General features: G+C 42.2%; 1 protein-coding gene across 2 annotated transcripts in view; it reads left to right on the top strand.

Moving 5' to 3' along the window:
* The window catches only part of NDUFAF2 (NADH:ubiquinone oxidoreductase complex assembly factor 2), a 301,548-nt gene that overhangs the window by 130,621 nt on the left and 148,175 nt on the right, over window positions 1-22,752 (top strand). Inside the window, exon 2 of one of the 2 annotated variants that reach the window (XM_029576564.1) lies at window positions 20,909-20,998. The exons of the other annotated variant lie outside the window; for it this stretch is intronic. Coding sequence (XP_029432424.1) covers window positions 20,909-20,998 — 90 coding nt within the window. The remainder of the gene's footprint in view (window positions 1-20,908; window positions 20,999-22,752) is intronic. 2 annotated transcript variants of the gene reach the window in all.

Below are 22,752 nucleotides of genomic sequence, written 5' to 3'. Positions count from 1 at the left end.
GCTGCTTCTCCAGTTGCCATCTGCTGGCTCCCTCTTGCTTGTCGCTCCCAGGTGATGACTGGTGTGGGTCCCTTCCTTCCTGAGTATAAATCCCACTACCTACTCCCCCTCCCCTGCTTTCCTTTCTTTCCCCCTCTAACTGCACCCTCTACTCCTGCCCCATCTCTCCTACCTGGCTACACTCCACTGACTCATGTACCACATTCCTCCTATCCTCTCTGTCACCACTTGCCTGCCTGTCACACTCATTTGCTCCCCCACTCACACCCCACTCTGTCATGCTCCATTCTGTCCACTGTCACAAACACTCACTTCACTCTAACAGGAATCTAAACACAAAAGTGGACAAAAAGTCATATAATTGCAGACCAGCAATCAGATGCACTCTAAAGATTCAATCAAGAACACAGCCAAAGACAAAAGGATGAGGAACAGCAAGGAAAAAATGAGCAACACAAAAGACAGTAATCCCTATTAAACAATCACCATCAGATCCAGTACCTACAAAACCTCCAACTCATAGTCCAGAGCTCACTTAACATACCTCAGCACTAACAAATGGCTCTGAAAGAAGCTGCTTTTTATTTCATGCTAGGAAGAGGTCCAAGAAAGCAGATGGACATCTCTGCACCACCAATTACACTACATGTCAGCCTAGGTCATGTCTATCAACCAAAAAGGAACACTTCAGAATTTTCAAACTAGCACTGGTTTTTGCTGCCATTTTTATTGTGGTTTTCTATATATATATAATATATTATATACCATTATATATATATATATATATATATATATATATATATATATATATATATATATATATATATATATATATATATATATATATATATAGAATCTATATATATAAAATGGTATTGAAAGCCATGAGAGGAAATCAGAGCAACTGGGAAATTAGTATATAGTGAGAAGAGGGCCCAGAACAGAGCCCTGAGGCACACCAATTGATAGTGGAATAGCAGAGAAGGAACCACTAGCGGAAACTCAAGACCCACTCAGGGTTCATTTGAGTGCAATTGGCACACATCACCATGGTGTAGAGGGTAAGCCCATTTCTGAACAGTCTCTAGAGTTGTACATTTTGTGCAGAGTTTGTTTCAGTTGAAGTCTCCGCTAAAGCCTGTCGCAATGTCCTGGGACCTCAATGTGGTTTTTTACTCAGCTGGTAAAGGCTCCTTTTGAACCACCGTGCTGCTGTGACCTGAAGTACCTGACCTGGAAGGTTGTATTTATGGTGGTGGTTACTTGAGCTCCAGGCCTTATTGACTTATCCATCTCATACACAATATTTTCATAATTTGTCTTGTGTACACACCCTAAGTTCCAGCCTAAGGTGGTGTCTGATTTTCATCTTAACCAGTCCATTGTACTGCCAACATTTTTTCCCCAAGCCTCATTCGCACCAAGGCAAACAAGCCCTGCATGGTTTGGACTTCCAGAGACCCTTGGCCTTCTATTTGGAGCAGACAGAAGCCCTTACAGTCCACCCAACTTTGGCACCGGCGATCCCCACCCTGTTCTGATCAAACTAAACATTTATGCTCTACTTTGGCGAACTATATACTTGCAATATTCTTTTATTGTAATTATCTGTCAAATAATTCTGACCTCCAAGAAATCTACAACTTTTTATTCTATATTCCCAATTTGTAATATTTATACGGTTAATATTGGACTGTTACTCTTGATCCTCCAGCCCCATGTGCCTCTGCTGAATGTAGTTTAGTTTATTTTAATTATTTATAGTTTTAATGTTATTAACTATGTTTCATTATATAATATTTTGGATTGTAAAGCTTGTTGCTAATTTTAATGTTCATTGTAAACCGAGGTGATGTTTGCTAACGAGCCGCGGTATATAAAAATCCTTAAATAAATAAATAAATATGTCTGTTTTAATGCTCGTTTTGGTGCATTTTTTGGGGGTTACTGTGGATTTTTAGCATCAGTTTGATTTGCATGCCTTTAATTTACTTCATCGAGAGGAACCGCATGTTTTTAATTTGTGTATTATGAAAAATAGACACTACAATTTTGCATTGGTTTTGGCTTGGGTTTTATTACATCTGCTCCATTAGTTCTTATCCTTCCTTAACCTGGCCACTGCAGTGAATCCTCAGTTAGGGAGAAAATGGCTCTAGAACCCTGTATACATATCCATTCTCCCTTTATGTAGTAAATTTTGTAGGGGCTCAAATAGTTTAATAAAAATTAGTTGAAAGAAATCGCAAGCAATGCCTTTTTTTAAATTGCTGCATATACTAAAGTCAAGTCTGATGCTTGATTTGATTGAATTGCACAAAATGCTCATTAAGAAATTTAATTGGTTGCACTAAAGTGATATTTTGCTAGATAATGTGCTACATAAAAACACTCTACAAATTATTTTTAATTTCACATAATTTAAAAAATATTTTTTATTAATAGACGAAACAGGTATAGCATAGTGTATAACAATTTCTTATACATATCATGCTCCAGAATTAATTATGTATGTAGTTTGAGGTTTAAATTTAATTCTGAGTGTATGTGTGTATGCTGGAAAAGAAGTCTGCGAGTGCTGAATTAATTTTGAATCTAGTTTCATGTTTAAATTTTAATTCTGAGTGAATATGTATGTGTGCTACTTGATTCCCACCCATCTCAGTCGCATTTTTTGGTATATAAACCATTAACCCATAAAAGGGAATTTTTTCCACAACAGAAAATCAATTAAGGATTTACATTCACATGTAATTAACTCTGATTTTAGTAATTGAAGATTTTAGTCCTATTACAGGTCATTGATAAGCTAACATGAAACATAACTAAATTTGATTAAGCATACCCACTTGCCTGCCTGGTGCAAAAGTAGTGGACCTCATGATTCAAGAAGATTAGAATTTTAGCGTACTGGGAGAAACTGGCTTACATGGTACATATGGGTACCAACAACATTGGAAGGTACAGGAGGAAGGTTCTAGAGCCTACATTTAGGATTGTAAATAGGAAATTGAAAATATGATCCTCTACAGTTGCATTGTCAGAAATGCTCCCATTCCTTGCACAGAATCCAAAGGCAGGAGAAGCTCCAGAGTCTCAATGTGTGGATGAGACAATAGTACATGGAAAAGGTGTGTTAGATATGTTAGGTGATGGGGAACATTCTGGGAAGGAGGAGCCTTTTCTGATGCCATAGGCTACACCTTAATCAGCTTGGATCCCAGCTACTGATGCTAACTTTTAAAAAAGGAAATCAGTTTTTGAACTAGATCATGGGTGAAAACCAATAGTCAAAAGTAAATCAGTCAGAGGAAGGTATCTTCAAGTGATACTGTAAAGTTAGAATATCCAGACAGCAAGGCTGTGGCAATGGTTATAGTTGCCCAGATGGATTTAAAGAGCATGCATTTATTGATTCCAAACTGCCTGTATCATCTGCTAATAAGTAGGCTATAAATACAAATAAAAATAAAGTGGAGGATTAGCCTAGTGATTAGACCAGTGTGCTATGAACCAGGGAGACCAGGGTTCAAATTCCACTGCCAATCCCTGTGACCTTGGGAAGTCACTTTACCCTCCGTTGCCTCAGGTAAAAACAGGGATGGTAACCTTAATTTTAAATTGTTTCTCAAGCAAATGAACTTTATGTATCTTCTTTAGGACTTTGTCAGCTTTAACGCATGCAGATAAGTGGATTTTAAAACATGCTTGCATGAGGGACATTCCCAGTTTTGCCATTTAGTCCACCAGTTTGCCCAGTCTATCTTGAGGTCATCCAGACCCCCTCGGTTCTTCAGCCTGCACGGCCCCCAGTTGAACCAGCCCTCTCACCCTGTTATGTTGGACCTAAAAAGCGATTTCTGCAGTCTTGCACCTCGTTAGAAGCAGCAGTAAATATACGTAACTAAAAAGCCGCCGCACGCTGCAGTCGCCAGATTTAAAATATGGATTTTTCTGGTCCAACTGTTGGGCCCGCACCAGAACACCCCAACACACCCTAGCTCTGCTCCCTTTTTTTTTTTTTAACTCATCCCTGCATATATATACATGTGTAACTTGCAACTTTTAAAATATGCATTGCTCGCAAGCAGCCCAGATACTTGCATATATGGACTTTTTAATGTGAGCAACACTTTTAAAATTCACTCCTTACTTTGTAAGCCCTCTGGCAATAGGGAAATACCTAAGGTACCTGAATGTAATTTGCTTCCAAAAAGCGGAATGTAAATCAAATAAATAAACAAAAACATTTTAAAATGTTTGTCTGTGAATGCAAGAAGTCTGAGAAATAAGATTGAGGAGTTAGAATGTAAGATACTTAATGAAAGTTTTGTTGTAATAGGCACCTTAGAGACCTGATAGAAGAAGAGTAACAGATGGGACACTGTGATAGGTATAGATTATATCAACATGACAGGGCAGATTAAATTGGTGGAGAGGTGACACTATATGTTATGTAAGACATAGATTCAAGCAGGATAAAAGTTCTCTAAAAAAGAAACTGCACTCTGGAATCATTATAGATATAAATTTCAAGTGTGACTGGGAAGAGTATAGTAAAGGGGGGTATGCTACTGCCTGTTTAGGGCCGAGATGATGTAAAATGCTAACAGATATTAACAGACTAATACAATTGCAGCAGAATAATAATGGGAGATTTCACTTACCAAGTATTTATTGGGTAAATATCACTTTCTAGGGAATATCACATTCTAGGGAAGGACATGGAACAACAAGAGGGGGGGGGGATCTAGTTCTCAGTGGAATACAGGAGATGGTGAAAGGGTTAAAGATGATAGATCCACTTGGCAATCATCATTATAATGGAATTCAATTTGACATAATCATTAGAGGGTGGATACTAAGTAAAACGACAGTAACATTTAACGTTATAAAGGGAACTATGATAAAATGTGGTAATTTGAAAAAAAAAATAAAAGTCATGGTTACCAGGATGTTGTTTAAAAATACCATCTTGGAAGCCTATATAAAATGTATTACATGATTTAAAAAAAGGATGAAGAAAAACCAGGCTAGCTATCATTTGGTCTAATTGTGAAGTGAAAGAGGCAATTAAAGGTAAAAGGGTATCTTTCAAAAATTGGAATACAAACTGAAATGAGGGAAATGGGAAGAACTTAAGTACTGACAAGTTAAATGCAAATCAATAATAAGGAGGGCAAACTACTGTATATATATTTTTTATTTTTTTATTTAACACATATATTCATGGATAAGTCAAAAAATTTTACCCTCAAAAACGGTCCCGAAAATCGTAGTCGTCTTATCCATGGGTCAGTCTACATTGTGCCGGTACGATGGAACTTGCAGTTGCACAGGCTCGTTCTACCCCCTTCCAAGCCAGAGTCTGATTGGTGCACTTAGAACCACGTGGTTCAAAGGGCACCACTGGGATCCCGCAGGGGAGGAGGGAGGACATGCCTGAACGATCACAAGTTTGTCATCGTTGTCATCCTCATAGCAGCAGCGATGGATCCGGAGGAGTTGTGAGGGAGAAGCTGTCCTACCGCTACACTGAGGGACAACAGGGGAAGAGAAAGGACGTTCCTGAGCAAATGCAAGGGCAGTCGTTGTCCATATAGCCGCGGGTGCGTTAAGAAATCTGGACGGGAGAAGGATTCAAACAGGAGGGGCAGCCACGGGGGAGGGAGGGAAGGATTCATACAGGAGAGGCAGCCACGGGGGAGGGAGGGAAGGATTCATACAGGAGAGGCAGCCACGGGGGAGGGAGGGAAGGATTCAAACAGGAGAGGCAGCCACGGGGGAGGGAGGGAAGGATTCATACAGGAGGGGCAGCCATGAGGGAGGGAGGGAAGGATTCAAACAGGAGAGGCAGCCACGGGGGAGGGAGGGAAGGATTCATACAGGAGGGGCAGCCACGAGGGAGGGAGGGAGGGAGGGAAGGATTCAAACAGGAGCGGCAGCCACGGGGGAGGGAGGGAAGGATTCATACAGGAGAGGCAGCCACGGGGGAGGGAGGGAAGGATTCATACAGGAGGGGCAGCCACGAGGGAGGGAAGGATTCAAACAGGAGGGGCAGCCACGGGGGAGGGAGGGAAGGATTCAAACAGGAGAGGCAGCCACGGGGGAGGGAGGGAAGGATTCATACAGGAGGGGCAGCCACGGGGGAGGGAGGGAAGGATTCATACAGGAGAGGCAGCCACGGGGGAGGGAGGGAAGGATTCATACAGGAGGGGCAGCCACGAGGGAGGGAGGGAGGGAAGGATTCAAACAGGAGGGGCAGCCACGGGGGAGGGAGGGAAGGATTCAAACAGGAGAGGCAGCCACGGGGGAGGGAGGGAAGGATTCATACAGGAGGGGCAGCCACGGGGGAGGGAGGGAAGGATTCATACAGGAGAGGCAGCCACGGGGGAGGGAGGGAGGGAAGGATTCAAACAGGAGGGGCAGCCACGGGGGAGGGAGGGAAGGATTCAAACAGGAGAGGCAGCCACGGGGGAGGGAGGGAAGGATTCATACAGGAGGGGCAGCCACGGGGGAGGGAGGGAAGGATTCATACAGGAGAGGCAGCCACGGGGGGAGGGAGGGAAGGATTCATACAGGAGGGGCAGCCACGAGGGAGGGAAGGATTCAAACAGGAGGGGCAGCCACGGGGGAGGGAGGGAAGGATTCAAACAGGAGAGGCAGCCACGGGGGAGGGAGGGAAGGATTCATACAGGAGGGGCAGCCACGGGGGAGGGAGGGAAGGATTCATACAGGAGAGGCAGCCACGGGGGAGGGAGGGAAGGATTCATACAAGAGGGGCAGCCACGAGGGAGGGAGGGAGGGAAGGATTCAAACAGGAGGGGCAGCCACGGGGGAGGGAGGGAAGGATTCATACAGGAGGGGCAGCCACGGGGGAGGGAGGGAAGGATTCATACAGGAGAGGCAGCCACGGGGGAGGGAGGGAAGGATTCATACAGGAGAGGCAGCCACGGGGGAGGGAGGGAGGGAGGGAAGGATTCAAACAGGAGGGGCAGCCACAGGGGAGGGAGGGAAGGATTCAAACAGGAGAGGCAGCCACGGGGAGGGCGGGAAGGATTCATACAGGAGGGGCAGCCACGGGGGAGGGAGGGAAGGATTCAAACAGGAGGGGCAGCCACGGGGGAGGGAAGGAAGGATTCATACAGGAGGGGCAGTCACGGGGGAGGGAAGGAAGGATTCATACAGGAAGGGCAGCCACGGGGGAGGGAAAGATTCAAACAGGAGGGGCAGCCACCGGGGAGGGAGGAAAGGATTCAAACAGCAGGGACAGCTATGGGGGAAGGAGGGAGGGAAGGATTCAAACAGGAGGGGCAGCCATAAGGGAGGGAGACAAGGATTCATATAGCAGGGATATTTTTTCAAGTTGTTAAATGATGTTTTTTATGAGCCACTTTATTCTGTTTTTAAAAAAATAAATAAAAGTGATTTTCCTAAGTTATTGGTTTGTTTCTTAATAAGATTTCACCATTTCATAAGCCCCCTAGATTTAACCCTCGACTTATCCACGGGTGCCAGATAAATCTTGATTTTGGGGCCCAAAAGTACCCTTGGCTTATACATGAGATTGATTTATACATGAGTATATATGGTAAGAATTTTAAAAAGAAGCTTGCCATAGAGGTAAAAAGTATTAAAAGACTTTTTCAGGTACATTTGAAGGAAAAAGCCTGTGAAGGGAGTCAGTTGGACCCCTAGATGACTGAGTGGTAAAGGGTGCTCATAGCATTTTACAGAAACATTAAATGAGTTCTTTGTGTCAGTTTTTACTTAAGAGAATGTGGAAGACATAACCGCTCTGGAAATGTTCTTTGATGGTGGTGATTCTGAGCAACTAAAACAAATCTCTGTGATAATGGAAAATGCAATAGGTCATATTGGCAAACTAAGGCATAACAAATCACTAGGACTGGAAGGTATGCACCCCTGACTTATGAAAGAACTCAAACATGAAATTGCAAACCTATTGAAAGTAATCTATAACCTATTATTTAAAACAGTCAAAGTACCAGAAGACTGGAGGGTGGCCAATATAATGCCAATTAAAAAAAAAAAAAAGGCTTTGGGAAGATTCAGGAAGCTATAGATTGGTAAGCATGATATTGGTGCGCAATATGGTAGAAACTATTCTTAAAACCAGAATCATGGCCATATAGATAGACATGGCTTAATGGGGAAGAATTAACATGATTTTAGCAAAGGGAAGTCTTACTTTACAAATCTTTTGTAATTTTTCAAAGGTATAAATAATATGTAGGTAAGGGAGAGCCAGTTAATATAGTATATTTGGATTTTCAGAAAGCATTTGATAAAGTCCCTTAAGGGAGACGATTGTGTTGATGTATTTTCTCCTAATTTATATAAACCGTTGTAATGGTTTTTTACTAAACGACGGTATCAAAAAAGCTGTTAAATAAATAATTAATTAAACATAGTAACATAATATAGTATATGATGGAGATAAAGGCCCAAATGGTCCATCCAGACTACCTACCAACTTGTTTAGGGTAGTATCAACAGCTCCATGCAGGTTACCTCCATGCAGAAATGTTACTCCTAAAGACGGTAACTTTTCTTCAGGTGCACATCTATTTTATAACATACGCGCATATATGTGCGCACATTTTTATTTATTTATTTAGATATTTTATATACCGTCATTCCATGTATAGATCACAATGGTTTACAAAAGTAACATTCATAGCTATAAATCAACAAATAAAGATGGGTAACAGAGGTAGTATTCATAACAGGCATTAACATCAATCAAATGAAATGTTCCAGTATATTTGACTAAAGATCTTGGACATAGCGAGGATTACAGACAATAAAATAAAATAACTTTTGCATTTTAATCAATACTTTATATTGATTCTTACAGTCTCTCTCTCGTTAAGTTTATTCCTCTTCCTTCAATTAACATCTCTTGTCGTTCCTGTTATTGTAGCTCTTTCCATTCTGATGTTTCTAAGTTAGGTTATAAGCATTTTTGAATAGCCATGTTTTTAGTTCACATTTAAATCTTTCTGTCTGGTATCAAACATAGCATCTCAGGTAGGCAATTCCAAAGTTTTGGACCTGCTGTGGAAAATTCACGATCTCGTATATTCCAGGTGTGTGCTCCTTATTGTGGGGACAGTCAGTAGTGCTTTGTTTTGAGATCTTAGTGTTTGCTGCGATGTGTATGGTTGTAATGCCACGCCTATCATACCGGTGTTATTCAAGTGAAGGATTTTAAATATTAGCATTAATACTTTAAAATAGATTCAGGATTGTACTGGTAGCCAGTGCAGTGAGATCAATTAAGGTGTAATGTGATCGAATTTCCTAGTTCCTATCAAAAGTCTTACAGCGGCATTTTGTAGTCCTTGTAATGGTTTTAAGAGATATGCAGAAAGACCGAGCAATAAGCAGTTACATTACTTTAGGTTTGAGAAAATTAGAGTTTGCAATACAGTTTGGAAGTCTTTGAGAATTAATAAAGGTTTCAACCGATGTAATATACACAGCTTGATATATCCTGTCTTGATTAATTTATTGATGTGCTTTTTCATAGTAAGGTTCTCATCTAATTGGATCCCTAAATCCCGTACTTGGTTTGAGGGAGTAATTTGAAAATTACCCAGGTCTAGAGTCTGTGGTTTAGCTATTGAAGAGTTTCTACTTAACCAAATGATTTCGTTCTTTTTTGGGTTTAATGTTAGTTTAAGATTCGATAAGACTTCCTTTACCCCCCAGCTAACTAGCCTTTCTTTTATCCTACTTGCCCTGACTCTTGAAACCATGAGTAACCATGAGTAGCCATTTATTTTTTGTTTTCCCACTTACACCTCCTTCGTAGCAGAAATAAAGGGGGACCCCGGATTCAGACTGACCATGTCCTGTCCAGACTCCGCCCATGCCCCTCCCATTTTTTGGTCTCTTGCATTTGTGTGTGTAGTAGGAGATATGCGCGTACACGGTCACTATTTAAAATCTGCATGGCGCGTGCTGGTCGGAGACATGCGTATCTCCTGGCTTCAGCACATGTAGGCCTTTTAAAATCTACCAGAAAGTCTTCACCCCCTCCGATGGGAGGGTATTCCATGCTTCCACTGCCCTTTTTGTGAAAAAATATTTTGTGACATTGTTCCTTAGTCTACCCACTTGATGCCTCCTGAAAGTTTTGGGATCTTATTTATCCTGTATTTAGACTTTTTTAAATATAGCTGATGTTAGTAATAGCTAATATGTAAATTTTAAAAGGTGCACATGTGCACCCATAAATGTGTGTATTGGGTACGTAAGCAAAAATATGCTCAATTTTATATTGTGCATGCAAGTACATGTATACTATTTAAAATATCCCTACCATGCGTATGTGTTAGAGCCTTATATGCATACTCAGAAGTGACTGAGAGAAAGAGAGAGAGAGAGCCCTTGTACCCTAGGCAGAACAATGTAACACTGCCCCCCCCCTCAAAATCTACCGTGAGTTGAAAATTGCCCCCTTACAGTGGGATATATATAGAGTGTCAGATTGGCCTTTTAAAAGAGTTTCTTTCTCTCTCATCAGAACCAGTAGTAAAGTTACCTGTGTAACTTAGTGCGCATTGCCATGGTCAGCCTTGCAAAATTTGGGGGTTATGCATGTATGTCTTGGCCCCACTCCAGAATGTCAATTCCCCTGACCTTTTCTGCCTCCTTAGTCTTAACGTGTGCACAAGTATGTACGCATGTACTTCCTGGGTTCTTAAAACTCGCATTGCTCGCACGCGAGCCACATACACATGTATGGGGCCATTTTTGTGAGAGTTGGTTCAAAGGTGATTTAAATAATACAAGAGAGATAACTGTACAGACAGGGCTGAAGCCTTATTAAACAGTAACAAGTAATCAGCACCTAATAATATTTACCCCAGAGTTCTGAAGGAAGAAAAATATGAAGTTGTAGATGTACTACTGATAAGCTGTAACCTATCATCAAGCAAATAGAATATTGGGAATGGTCTGAAAAAGAATGGAGAATAAAGAAAATATCTCATTGCTTTTGTATAGAACCATGGTGTGACCGCATCTTAACTATTGTGTACAGTTCTGGTCATTCCATCTGAAGAAAGGCATATTAGAAAAGATGCAGCGGAGGGCAACAAAAATGATAAAAGGGATGGAATGGCTCTTACTATGATAGATGCTACATAGGCTAGGGGTCTTCAGCTTGGAAAAGAGATGACTGAGAGGGGACATGATAGAAGTTCATAAAATCATGAGTGGGGTAGAATGGGTAACAAAAGGATGGTTATTTACCCTTTCAAATAAAACTAAAACAAGAGAATACTCCATGAAATTAACAACCAGAAGACTTAAAACAAATAGGGGCAGATTTTAAAAGTTACGCCTGCGGACTACATTTGTGCGTGCCACCCGGCGCGCACAAATGTACACCTGATTTTACAACATGCGCGTGCAGCCGTGCCCTTGTTATTAAATCAGGGGTTGGCGCGTGCAAGGGGGTGCACACTAGTGCACCTTGCACGCGCCGAGCCCTCGGGGAGACCAGCCAGCTTTCCCCTGTTCCCTCTGAGGCCACTCCGAAATCGAAGCGGCCTCGGAGGGAACTTTCCTTTCCCGCCCCCCAGCCCGAAAAAAAAACTAACCGAACCTTTGTTTTAGAAGCTACGCCTGCCAGCCGAGTGCTGTGCCGGCGCGTGATCCCCCGGCCGCTGTGCCGGAGTCCTCGGCCACACCTCCCGGACTGCCCCACCATGCCCCCGGACAGTTTGCCCCACCCCATCCTGCCCCCTGCCCGCCCATTCAGAAAAGCCCCGGGACATACGAACGTCCCGCGGCTTTATGTGCGCCGCCGGGCCTTTTGAAAATAGGCCCGGCGCGCATAGCCCCCCTACGCGCGTAAATCCTTGAAAATCTGCCCCATAGTGCACAAACTGTGGTCAAGATGACTAATATAGTGGGTTTTAAAAGAGGTTTAGACAAGTTCCTAGAAGTAAAGTCCATAATATATTTTTATCCTGGTAGACTAAGGAAAGCTTGGAGTGAGTTACAGGAATTAGACTTACTTTATAGGATGTGCCTTGTGACCTAGATTGGCCACTATTGGAGAAAGCATGCTGGGCATGATGGACATTGGTCTGACTAAGCATGGCATTTTTTATGTTCATTTGAGTTTCATATCATGATCACTGGTTCTACAGCTTTCTTTCGATTTAGAAAAGGTTTGATTCTTATGCCTCATTTATACCTTTAAGGTATTTAAAAGTTTTTATCATTTCTCCTCCAGGGTATACATATTTAAGTCCATATAAAATAAGTCTTTCAGTGCAGACTCCACACCATTTTGGTTGCCTTTCTCTAGACCGCTTCCATCTTGTCTCTATCCCTTTTGAGATACGGTCTCCTGAACTGAGAAGAGTACTCTAGGTGAAGCCTCACCAAAGACTCGTACAGGTTATGGGATAGGAAGCAGTGTGCTGGAAATTGGTTAAAAGACAGAAAACAGAGAGTAGGCCTAAATGGCCAATTTTCCAAATGAAGACAAATTGATACTGGAGTGTCCCGGAGATCTGTAATGAGACCAGTGTAGTTTAACATATTCTTAAATGGTGTGGAAAAGGGAGCAGTGAGTGAGATAATCATATTTGCAGACAAAAAAAAATTATTTAGAGTTGTTAAAACTGCAGTGGATTTTGAGGAATTGCAGAAGAAACTTGCAAGACTTGGTATCTAAATGGCAGATGATATTTATTTGAACAAATGCAAAGTAATGCTCATGGGGAAAATAATCCCAACTGCAGGTACACAATGCTGGGTCCCTTGTTCGGAATCACCACCTGGAAAAGTACCTCAAAATCCTTGTGCACAATATGGCGAAATCCTAAGCTCATCATAGCGACAATTAGCTTGGCTTTTTGGGCAGTTGCAACCACTACAGACAAATTGCCACAGATCTTCATCTTGCATTAGCTGCCTTTATCCTGTAGGAATGGGGGCATGTAAATGTAGGCCACAGTTCTGAAATTTATGGGTTTTATCTGCATGTGTACATTCTTATTTGTAATTTATTATATATTTATAGGAGTGGTCCTTGCTTATTTATTTATTTATTTGGTTTATATTCTACTTTTTAGGCATTTCAAATTATTTATATTAAATGTTGGAATTTTCATACCTCTATTGAATTCATTCATTCATTCATTCATTCATTCATTCAGTGTTTATTTTATTTATTAGTATTGCATTGTATTGATTTATTTGGTTTTCTTCTAATTCTGACCTCTGCTCCTTCACTGTTTTGAACATACACTCATACCATAATTATATTACCTAGTGTTGAAACAGGTCCTGTATTTCCCTTGGATTTGTTGAAAAGTTATTTGGATTAAACAATCTAGGTCCATCACAAAAGACTTAACCAAATTAAGGTGGAACAATTAATGAAAATTAAATGTCTCATTTTGATCTCACATGGAGGATACCTTTCAACTAAGTGTGCGCCCATATACACATATATATGGATGCACAGAAATCTATACTCATAAGAACATAAGAAAATGCCATACTGGGTCAGACCAAGTATGCATCCTGTTTCCAACAGTGGCATCCTGTTTCCAACAGTGGCCAATCCAGGCCATAAGAACCTGGCAAGTACCCAAAAACTAAGTCTATTCCATTTAACCATTGCTAATGGCAGTGGCTATTCTCTAAGTGAACTTAATAGCAGGTAATGGACTTCTCCTCCAAGAACTTATCCAATCCTTTTTTAAACACAGCTATACTAACTGCACTAACCACATTCTCTGGCAACAAATTCCAGAGTTTAATTGTGCGTTGAGTAAAAAAGAACTTTCTCCGATTAGTTTTAAATGTGCCCCATGCTAACTTCATGGAGTGCCCCCTAGTCTTTCTACTATCCGAAAGAGTAAATAACCGATTCACATCTACCCGTTCTAGATTTCTCATGATTTTAAACACCTCTATCATATCCCCCCTCAGCCGTCTCTTCTCCACAAGAACCTGGCTTACTCCTGTATTTTATAACCTGTGGGGTAGATTTTAAAAATTTGCGCGATCGCGTACTTTTGTTCGCGCACCAGGCGCGAACAAAAGTACGCTGGATTTTATAAGATACACGCGTAGCCGCGCGTATCATATAAAATCCGGGGTCGGCACGCGCAAGGGGGTGCACATTTGTGCAACCTGCGCGCGCTGAGCCCAGCGCGCGCTGCTGCCTCGGAGGGAACTTTCCTTTGCCCTCCCCCCACCTTCCCCTCCCTTCCCCTACCTAACCCACCCCCTGGCCCTATCTAAACCCCCCCCTTCCTTTGTTGGCAAAGTTACGCCTGCTGAAAGCAGGCGTAACTTTGCACGCGCCGGCCGGCAGCCCCGCTCCGTGTTCCGGTCCTGGGGGCTGGTCCGGAGGCCGCAGCCACGCCCCCGGAACACCCCCGGGCCGAAACCATGCCCGCGTCGCCGCCCCCGAAACGCCGCATCACACACGTCGCCGCCCCCAAAACGTCGCGTCACTCAGGCCACGCCCCCGACACGCCCCTTAGGGAATAGCCACTGCTTTTAATCGCATCAGTAGCATGGGATCTTCTTAGTGTTTGGGTACTTGCCAGGTTCTTGTGGCCTGGTTTGGCCTCTGTTAGAAACAGGATGCTGGGCTTGATGGACCCTTGGTCTGACCCAGCATGGCAATTTCTTATGTTCTTATGTAACCCCCTACCTATCCTTCCTCCCTTTTCCTCTCTCCGTCCCGACCCCTAATCCCTCACCTATCTAATCAAATTTTATTTTGTTTTATAACTTCAGCTGCTGAGCAGAAGAAAGTTATGTATGCCGTCTGACTGCTGGCGCACGCTGGTTTGGCTAGTCACCTGCCCCTTTTGAAGACGTCTATGCGTACAGGGAGATCCACGCATGGCCAGGCTGCTATGAAAATGCGCTCAGCGCGCACGCAGCCTGACCACGCGCATGTCTCCATGTTTTTATGCACGCCAGGGTTTTAAAATGTACCTGTTAGTGAATCAGGTTCTAAGTGAGCCAGATAAATAGTGCTTTTTAGACTTATCTGGCTGTCTGACTTAGATGGGTAAGTAGTGTTTAATGATTTATCTGGTTAAGTATTGATTTTGCTGCTACTTAGCCAAATAAATTGAAGATTGTCCTGGATAAATCAGAATTTATCTGGATATGTAGTGCGCAACTGCTGTACTCATGTATTTTTACAATGTCTTACTTCCAAAATATATGCGTGGAAATTTTACCTGCATAATTTATACATATTTACCCCCAGAAGTTGGCTTTGACATTTAAGTCGTGAAAATTTTCTAATATGTGCAGTAATAAAATTGTCAGTTTTACTGATTAGTCTACCAGTTTACCCAGTTCAGCTGCAGGTCATTGAAACCCTCTTGGTTCTTCATTCTGAATCCCCCCTTGTCAGCCAGACCCTTCACCTGGTCAGTATTTCATTTTCAAGATGTTTATGATCGCTTACTCCAGATGTAGAGCAGATGTAAACATATGAGAGGAAGCTGCCAAGTTTGCACTCATAAGTTGCTTATAAAATGGCAATTTACTCCTGTAAATGTGGGCCGCACCCCAGAATGCCCCTGGCCCTTTCCTTTTTAACACATGTAAATTTATTCATGTACCCTTACTTGCACATATACTTTGAGTATATGCGAGTATGCGCTAATTTTTACATGCACTTCTTTTTGAAAATTCACCATTAACTGCTTAATTCAACATGAGGTCTATATTCAGTAGGCCATTCAGTGGACAAGTTATCCGGACAAGGCTAATCTTAGCTGCCAAACTCTAGACCATTCTTCAGACTTCATTAGATTCTTCCTCATGTTTTCCACACCTTCTTTTCCTATATTGCAGATTTTGATATCATTTTATTGAGGACTATTGAGTAAGGCAACCTTACCCAATAGCCCTTCTGCAATATCGCTTACAAAAATTTTAAACAGAACCAGACTGAGGACCAAGCCTTGTAGCACACCATTAGTAACTCCCCTTTCCTCAAAGTGAATCCATTTACCACTACACTTGGTTTCCTCCCACTCAACCAGTTTCAGTCCCGTTTGCTCACTTTAGGGCCCATACCTAAGATGCTCAGCTTGTTTATAAGCTGCCTATTCAGGACTGTGTCAAAGGTCTTGCTGAAATCAAAGTACATTACCTTTAGCATTCTCCCCTGATCTAACTGTCTGCTCGCCCAGTCATAGAAATTGATTAGATTTATCTGATAAGACCTACCTCTGATGAAACCATTCTGCCTCTGACCCAGTACTCTATTATATTCCAAATACTGCCCAGTCCTTTTTCTCTTTCGACAGGCAGGACTAAATTAGCCATGACATGGGGGGGACGGACGACTGGATACAGACAAAAACCAACATGGGCCCTGGCTTTTACAGTCTTGGATACTGATGCACAGACATAAAGGGAAAAAACACAGGATAGCTTCTACAGCCAAGTCCCAAAGGAAAGAACGTCAAGCAACATTGTCTGAATTATCAGGAAGACATAAGGGAAAAGCACAGGATGGTTTCTATGGCCAAGTCCCAAAGTAAAGAATGTCAAGCAGCATTGTCTGAATTATCAAGAAGGCTCCTCACCCAGTAAAAATGTTGCTAGCAGTAATTTATGGGTTTCATAGTTATTTTGATTTGATTGTAAATATTACTATCCTTATCATAAGGCTTGGGGATAACTGCATGGAGCAGCAGATACCACCATAAGAAGCTTGCTGGGCAGACTGGATGGGCCATCAGGTCCTTTTCTGCCATTATTACTATGTTACAAATATGTGACATCATCTGATGGTGCCGATTAGACCCGTCTCTCTAGCTCAGAAAAGTTGTATTAATGAACATGCACAGGAGTTCTGCCAGGTGTGCTGTCTCATGAGCCTCTGTCTTTTTTTAGTCTGAGCTTCTGCATGGTTATATACCCTCTCGCTCTCTAATTGGTGTTTTTACTCTTCAAATGTTTTTCTTCTAATTTGCTTCGAGTTGCCTCGCTGCCGTGGCAGCCCCTCAACTGCAGTTTTCATTGCTACAAAAGTAAAATACATATAAAAAATAAAAAAACTATGAAAAATTTATGATGTCCATGTCCAAAAAGGTCACTTCCAGTGGCTTCAAAGATTGTGATGTGACCCAAGATGTCTGTGACAGATAGTCACGATATTTGTTACAGATGCCTGAGACCAGATTTTGATTCAGTCAATTGTAGTGACTGTGGTTGGATGTTACCAAGGTCCCAGAAGAATAGGGCCTGGAACATGTAAGAACTTTGCAAGCTGATGAAAAGTTGGAGTGTTTCCGCCTTTCAGAATGGGGCCTTTTTGGGCTCCCTCCGCACCAAGTCAAGCAGGAGCTCAAGCAAGGCTCTTCCTACTTCAGTGCTTGTTGCATCCGTCAGTCTCAGACGGCTTCAACCCTTGTGCCTCACCTTTTTCTCTGCTCTCCCCGCTAGCCTTGGGAAGATGGCCACCACTGTGTCTGCAAGCCGCTCTCTCTGGCGTCCTCAGAACGGCTATGGCGTTGCCTCCCGCCATGTTCCTCCCAAGAGCCTCCTAGGGTGCATGTGCGCTACCCTTGTCTTTATTCCAGCTATGGCGCGAACCTCGGGGGCATCCCAGTCAAGTGACATCATGCCATACGGGTATTTAGCCTTCGCTTGTTTGCTAGTTCATTGAGTTAGCAAGGATTGGATTCGTCCAGTCTACGCTACTCTACTGCTTCCTGCTGCCGCTGGAATCTCTGCCTTGCCCTTCGGGGTATTCTCTAAGCTGGGTACCCACTCCTTGGGGGCCCCCTGCTTTCCTTTCAGGTGCCTTACTGGGATCAGGTACTCGATCCTTGAGGGCCTGCTCTCCCTGCCTCGGTGCCTGTTACCATCTACTTCAACCTGGTGGAATCGCCAACCTTACAGCTACCATCTAGTGAGTAATCTAATTCTCAATCTATCTCACCTACAGTTTTGCCGTGCTGGGAAACCTACATCAGAATCTCCCTATACCAACTTGGTGAGACGGGTTCCCTCTGCCGATGATCCCTGGACTGCTACCTCTGGATCACCTCACTACTGCCATCTCTGGTGGTATACTACAAGCTGTCTAATAAAAGATCTAACTCTGTGTTTGTGCATCCCAAGTCTAGCCCAGTACTGTGGCTCCCCATGGGGCTCCTCCCCATGGGCGTGGTCATCTGCCACAGTACCCAGGAATCCACCCAAACACCGCTAAACCATAACAGTGCTGGATCCTGGATCTGCCATATTTCAGAGGTAAACAAGATGTGAAAGTGTCAGGAACAGGGGTCAGTGACTATCTTGATATATCCACAGGCCACTTCCGCTGCTCATGGGGCTCATCGATGCAGAAAAAGTAGCAGGTTCATGTGTCAGAGCTGATGTTGCAGTCTGTGCTGCCAAAACTTAAATCGGTGCCAAACAGGTCTTGTTGATTCATCCATTCTTGGCACTGTCAATGTTTCACCCTTTGGAGCCATCAGCACACCTGTCACCAAAATCATTGCCAGTGGTGCACTTGACACACTTGAGGCAGAAATAGGCCTTGGTGAGCCCTAGATGAGATTCCTTACATTTACCTCCCTCCATGTTGGCATCTTTGTCTCCATCTTACCTCTTCAATTGTGGACTTGTTCAGAGACTTTGGATTCAGTATGCTCCTTTGTGCCTCTGGTCTCTAGAACACTACAAGTGTGGTTATTCCAAGAGGGGTTTCCCTCTTCAAGTCCAGTAGGAGCTTCATCAGAGGATAATCCTATACTGATTTCAGAAGAAGATGGCTTTTCCAACTCCTTGTCAAAGGACACAACAGTCCATAAATGAGGTAGCTGAACTGTTGAAAACATTCTTTGCCTTGTTGGCATCTAGTGACAAAGAGGGCACCCATTAAACTCTTCTGTCCATATTGTAAGATTTGTTCCCTCAAGGGATAGTCCCTCTCACCTCCATGCCATGGAAGCTGCCGTCAGAGGTTGTATTGATGGGATCTAGCCCTCATCAGTCGAGCATACCATCCTTTTCCACAGAGGAATCTAGCCAATCTGAGGGGAAAGCAGAAGATACCAGCATCTGGAGCATGCCCCGGGTGTATTCCCATCTGAGACAACCAAGGATTTGCCTCATTTGCCTTCGTCTTCATCGAGGTCATGGGTTAGTGTACCTTAACCTCCTGGTTCTTAGAAAGAGTCTACAAGGATCTCTTCAGACCCTCCAATCCCTTACCAAACCTGCCGGATAATTCATCTCCACCAGAAGACCTCTCGTACTTTGAAAGCTGGACAAACTAGGCAAGGTAATTAGAGTTAATGTCTGTAGGGATAAAGATTCCCACAGTGAAGTATTTGGGCTACTTCAGATTCTAGAAACACCTTATGAATCTGCAACTATCTAGATTCATTCAAACTAGACCTTAAATAGAGAGTTCAACAGGCTCCCAGAGTTCATTAGACACAACTACTCCACCTCCTTGATTGGATACATTTTTCATGTAAAACAAGAGAAATACTTTAAAAAAAATACATTGTTTCAATCTCTGCCCCAACCCCACCATTGACTATGCTTCCCCCCATCCCAAATGCAGATAAAATTATGTGCATAGTGGCACTAGAGGCATGTTTTTACTGTATCTGCATATAGGTCGGCAATTTTCAAATAGCCAATTTTTCTGCGAGTAAAGCATAGTTTTATCATGGAAACAGCTTTGAAAATTTCCCTCCTGCCAGCTTAGCATCCTTGGTTGCTCTGACAACAACATTAAGAGCATGGATTGCTAAGGTTGTTGTCAAAGCTACCAATGATGCTGAGCTGGCAAGAGGGAAGAGTAAATCCTCCTGCCAGCTCCCAAGAAAGTAACATTTTGTGGGGGAGGGTGCCCCCATGTAGCTTTACTCTTGTGCCTGGAGGGAGGTAGATTTCATGGGGCTGCAACATTTTATTTCAGGTGGGAGAGAGCAGGTAATTACGTTAGGCTGGTGATCCCCATGCCAAATTTACATTTGGGCTGGTTGGAAGGGGGGGATCCTCCTTAAGACTATACTTTCAGGAATCATTTCTATAGTTGGAAGGGGGGGTCCTCTGTGAGGGTGGGAGCCTGCTCTGGCCCTTCCCACTCCCTCTCAACATTTACTTGGATCTTCGATGGAGGGGGAGAACTGTCCAGCCAGATTAAGGTCTGCTTTTGCAATGCCGACAATTTGCTAGCCAAGTTAGTCGGCTAGCCATTTAGTTTTTTCCCTGCAACCTAATCCCATGCCCAGACTCATTTACAATTTGATGAACTAAATTGACCCACCTAGTGAAATTTTAGGATGATAAATTTAGCTAGTTAGCCCAATCAGTTTTCAAAGACTTTGATCTGCTCCGTATCGATGCGGTTCACACTTTGCATGTCATGTTGCGGTTGCTCTGAGCTTCTTCTCTGTACTTTGTTTGATTTCCCCCCCCCCCCCCCTGTTATTCAGTCCCTGTTATTATGTATTTCAAACCTGCTGTTCAAATGTAAACCGGTATGATGTCCACACTAATACCGGTATAAAAAAAAAGGCTTTAAATAAATAAATAAATAATGTTTGTCAATATTTTTCATGAGAAAATGAGCTCTCATTAAGAACTTAATTAGAGGCAATATTACTTCCTTTCTTCTGATGACCATGCCTTTCCCTATGCCTCCATGCATTTTTCTGACTTTTGGCATTGCCTTATCCATCTATTTAATCTCCTTAAAATCATCAGATATGATTGCCCCCAGATACTGCTCTTGTTTCAGATGAAAAAGTGTAATATTCTGTCAGGTAAAACCAGAACATTGTAAATGTAATTCTGACTGTTTAAAAGATCTATGTATATATATATTTTTTGATAGGACAGACCATTCGAGAAAGAAGAACAGTGGAAGCAGTGCACAAAAAGGCATACGAATATGAAGAATGGCAGATTCCCTTGGAGTGGGAAGGTAAAAACGTTAGTTTCTTCTGCTTCTTAATTCTGTGTTCTTCAGGAAATCACTTACTAGTGTGAGATGATTTGAGTAAATGCCTACATTTACCACTGTATTAAGCTGGCAGAATGGTATCGATTCGAACGCATGTTTTCAGAAAGAAGACATGGTGACATGTAAATATAGTTATTCTGAGACACAAGAAAGGTTTCAAGTCCTAAATCAGCTGGGTAAATATTTAGGAACTCTGTAGGAAAGGGAGGCAGGAAAGGTTAGGGAGCAGTTCTGAATAGACAAGTTAGAGTGACTGCCAGATTTATAATACAAATTGGCAAACCAAAGAGGTTATGAATCCACTGACCTGAAAAAGAATAAAAGAGCAAGTGTAGCTAATCTCAGTTTTATTAGCCACATTTGCATTCTTAGAACCACCCTCATTCATCCTTGTAATTAAAATAATTTTTTTCAGAGACTGCTGACATTGAATTGGAAGCATTGAGTAGTGAGAGAAGATAAAATGTTATGAATAGGTAATTGAGTCTGTGTTTAACTGAAAAGCATTTCACAGAAATGCAAAAACTGATCTAACATCTTTTATTCTTGTGTATTTTGCAAGTTAAGTGTTTGGGGTTTTAAATTTTACATATTGCTCAAACTCTACTAAGACTGAGTATAAAATGTTTTAATCACCAGCTAAAATTGTATCTTGAAGCATTGTAAAGTCAAGCTAGTTATAAGTGTAGCTGTTAAAGTCTCTCAAACTGAAGAGCATAAAAATAAAACAAGTTCCTGGAGAAGTCCATAAACTGTTATTGACCAGATGGACTTGGGCAAAGCCACTATTTATTTTCGACCATATGGGATCTATTTACTGTTTGGGATCTTGCCAGGTACTTGTGACCTGGATTGGTTACTGTTGGAGACAGGATAATGGGCTTGATGGATCCTTGGTCTGACCCAGCTTGGCAATTCTTATGTTCTTATGTAATCTTACACTCTTGAGTCTCTCTCTATTATATTTTAATATATTTTTCTGTTGTCTTGTTTGACAAAGAAAAGCCATTTAAAAATGAATTATATGGAGACAGGAAGGTAGCCATCTTGGTATGCAAAAGCTTCAGTCTCCCAAGACACATTGTGGTGAATGGATTATGTTGCACAGGGATGGAGGAGGCATATATGAATTTCAAGCATAGAGAAAGGAACATTAAACATACCTATATAGTGCCTTTTTATTTTATTTATTGATTTGATTTATTTAATTTACATTCCGCTTTTTCAGGCACTTCAAAGCCGATTTCTGACAGATATACTTTATGGGCACCCCCATTCCCACAATCATCATGACAAATTTTTTAAAATTCCCAATTTAGTATTTTCCTCCTAGATTCAAAGTCCTTCAAGTCCATGTCACTTTTCCTCACTTATCTTAGTCTAATAACAAACCATACAATCTTTGTCTCGGGGAATAATGAAATGGTGTGCACAGTGTCCTCCTTAATATAAAGTATCAGACAGGTAGTTGCTCTAACCCAGAACCACTGGATTCTGATATCCTTCAATGCTAATGTTGTATCCTCTCCCTGTCATCTCTTTAGTGCCCTTCTCTTAGCTGAGAAGACAAATGAATAACCACATATCCAAAGAGTATACACTCAAATATGAGACAAGAGAAAATAAGCTTCTGTTAATGACTAAACCCCACAGCCAGCGCTCACATATCGAAATCTGCTCCCCCCATTCCCATATATGTCCTTCGACCCGTTTAT

This window comes from Rhinatrema bivittatum, chromosome 1 (genome assembly GCF_901001135.1).
Source record: "Rhinatrema bivittatum chromosome 1, aRhiBiv1.1, whole genome shotgun sequence".
In the NCBI taxonomy this organism is placed as follows: Eukaryota; Metazoa; Chordata; class Amphibia; order Gymnophiona; family Rhinatrematidae; genus Rhinatrema; species Rhinatrema bivittatum.
This window is presented reverse-complemented; position numbering and strand designations above follow the sequence as displayed.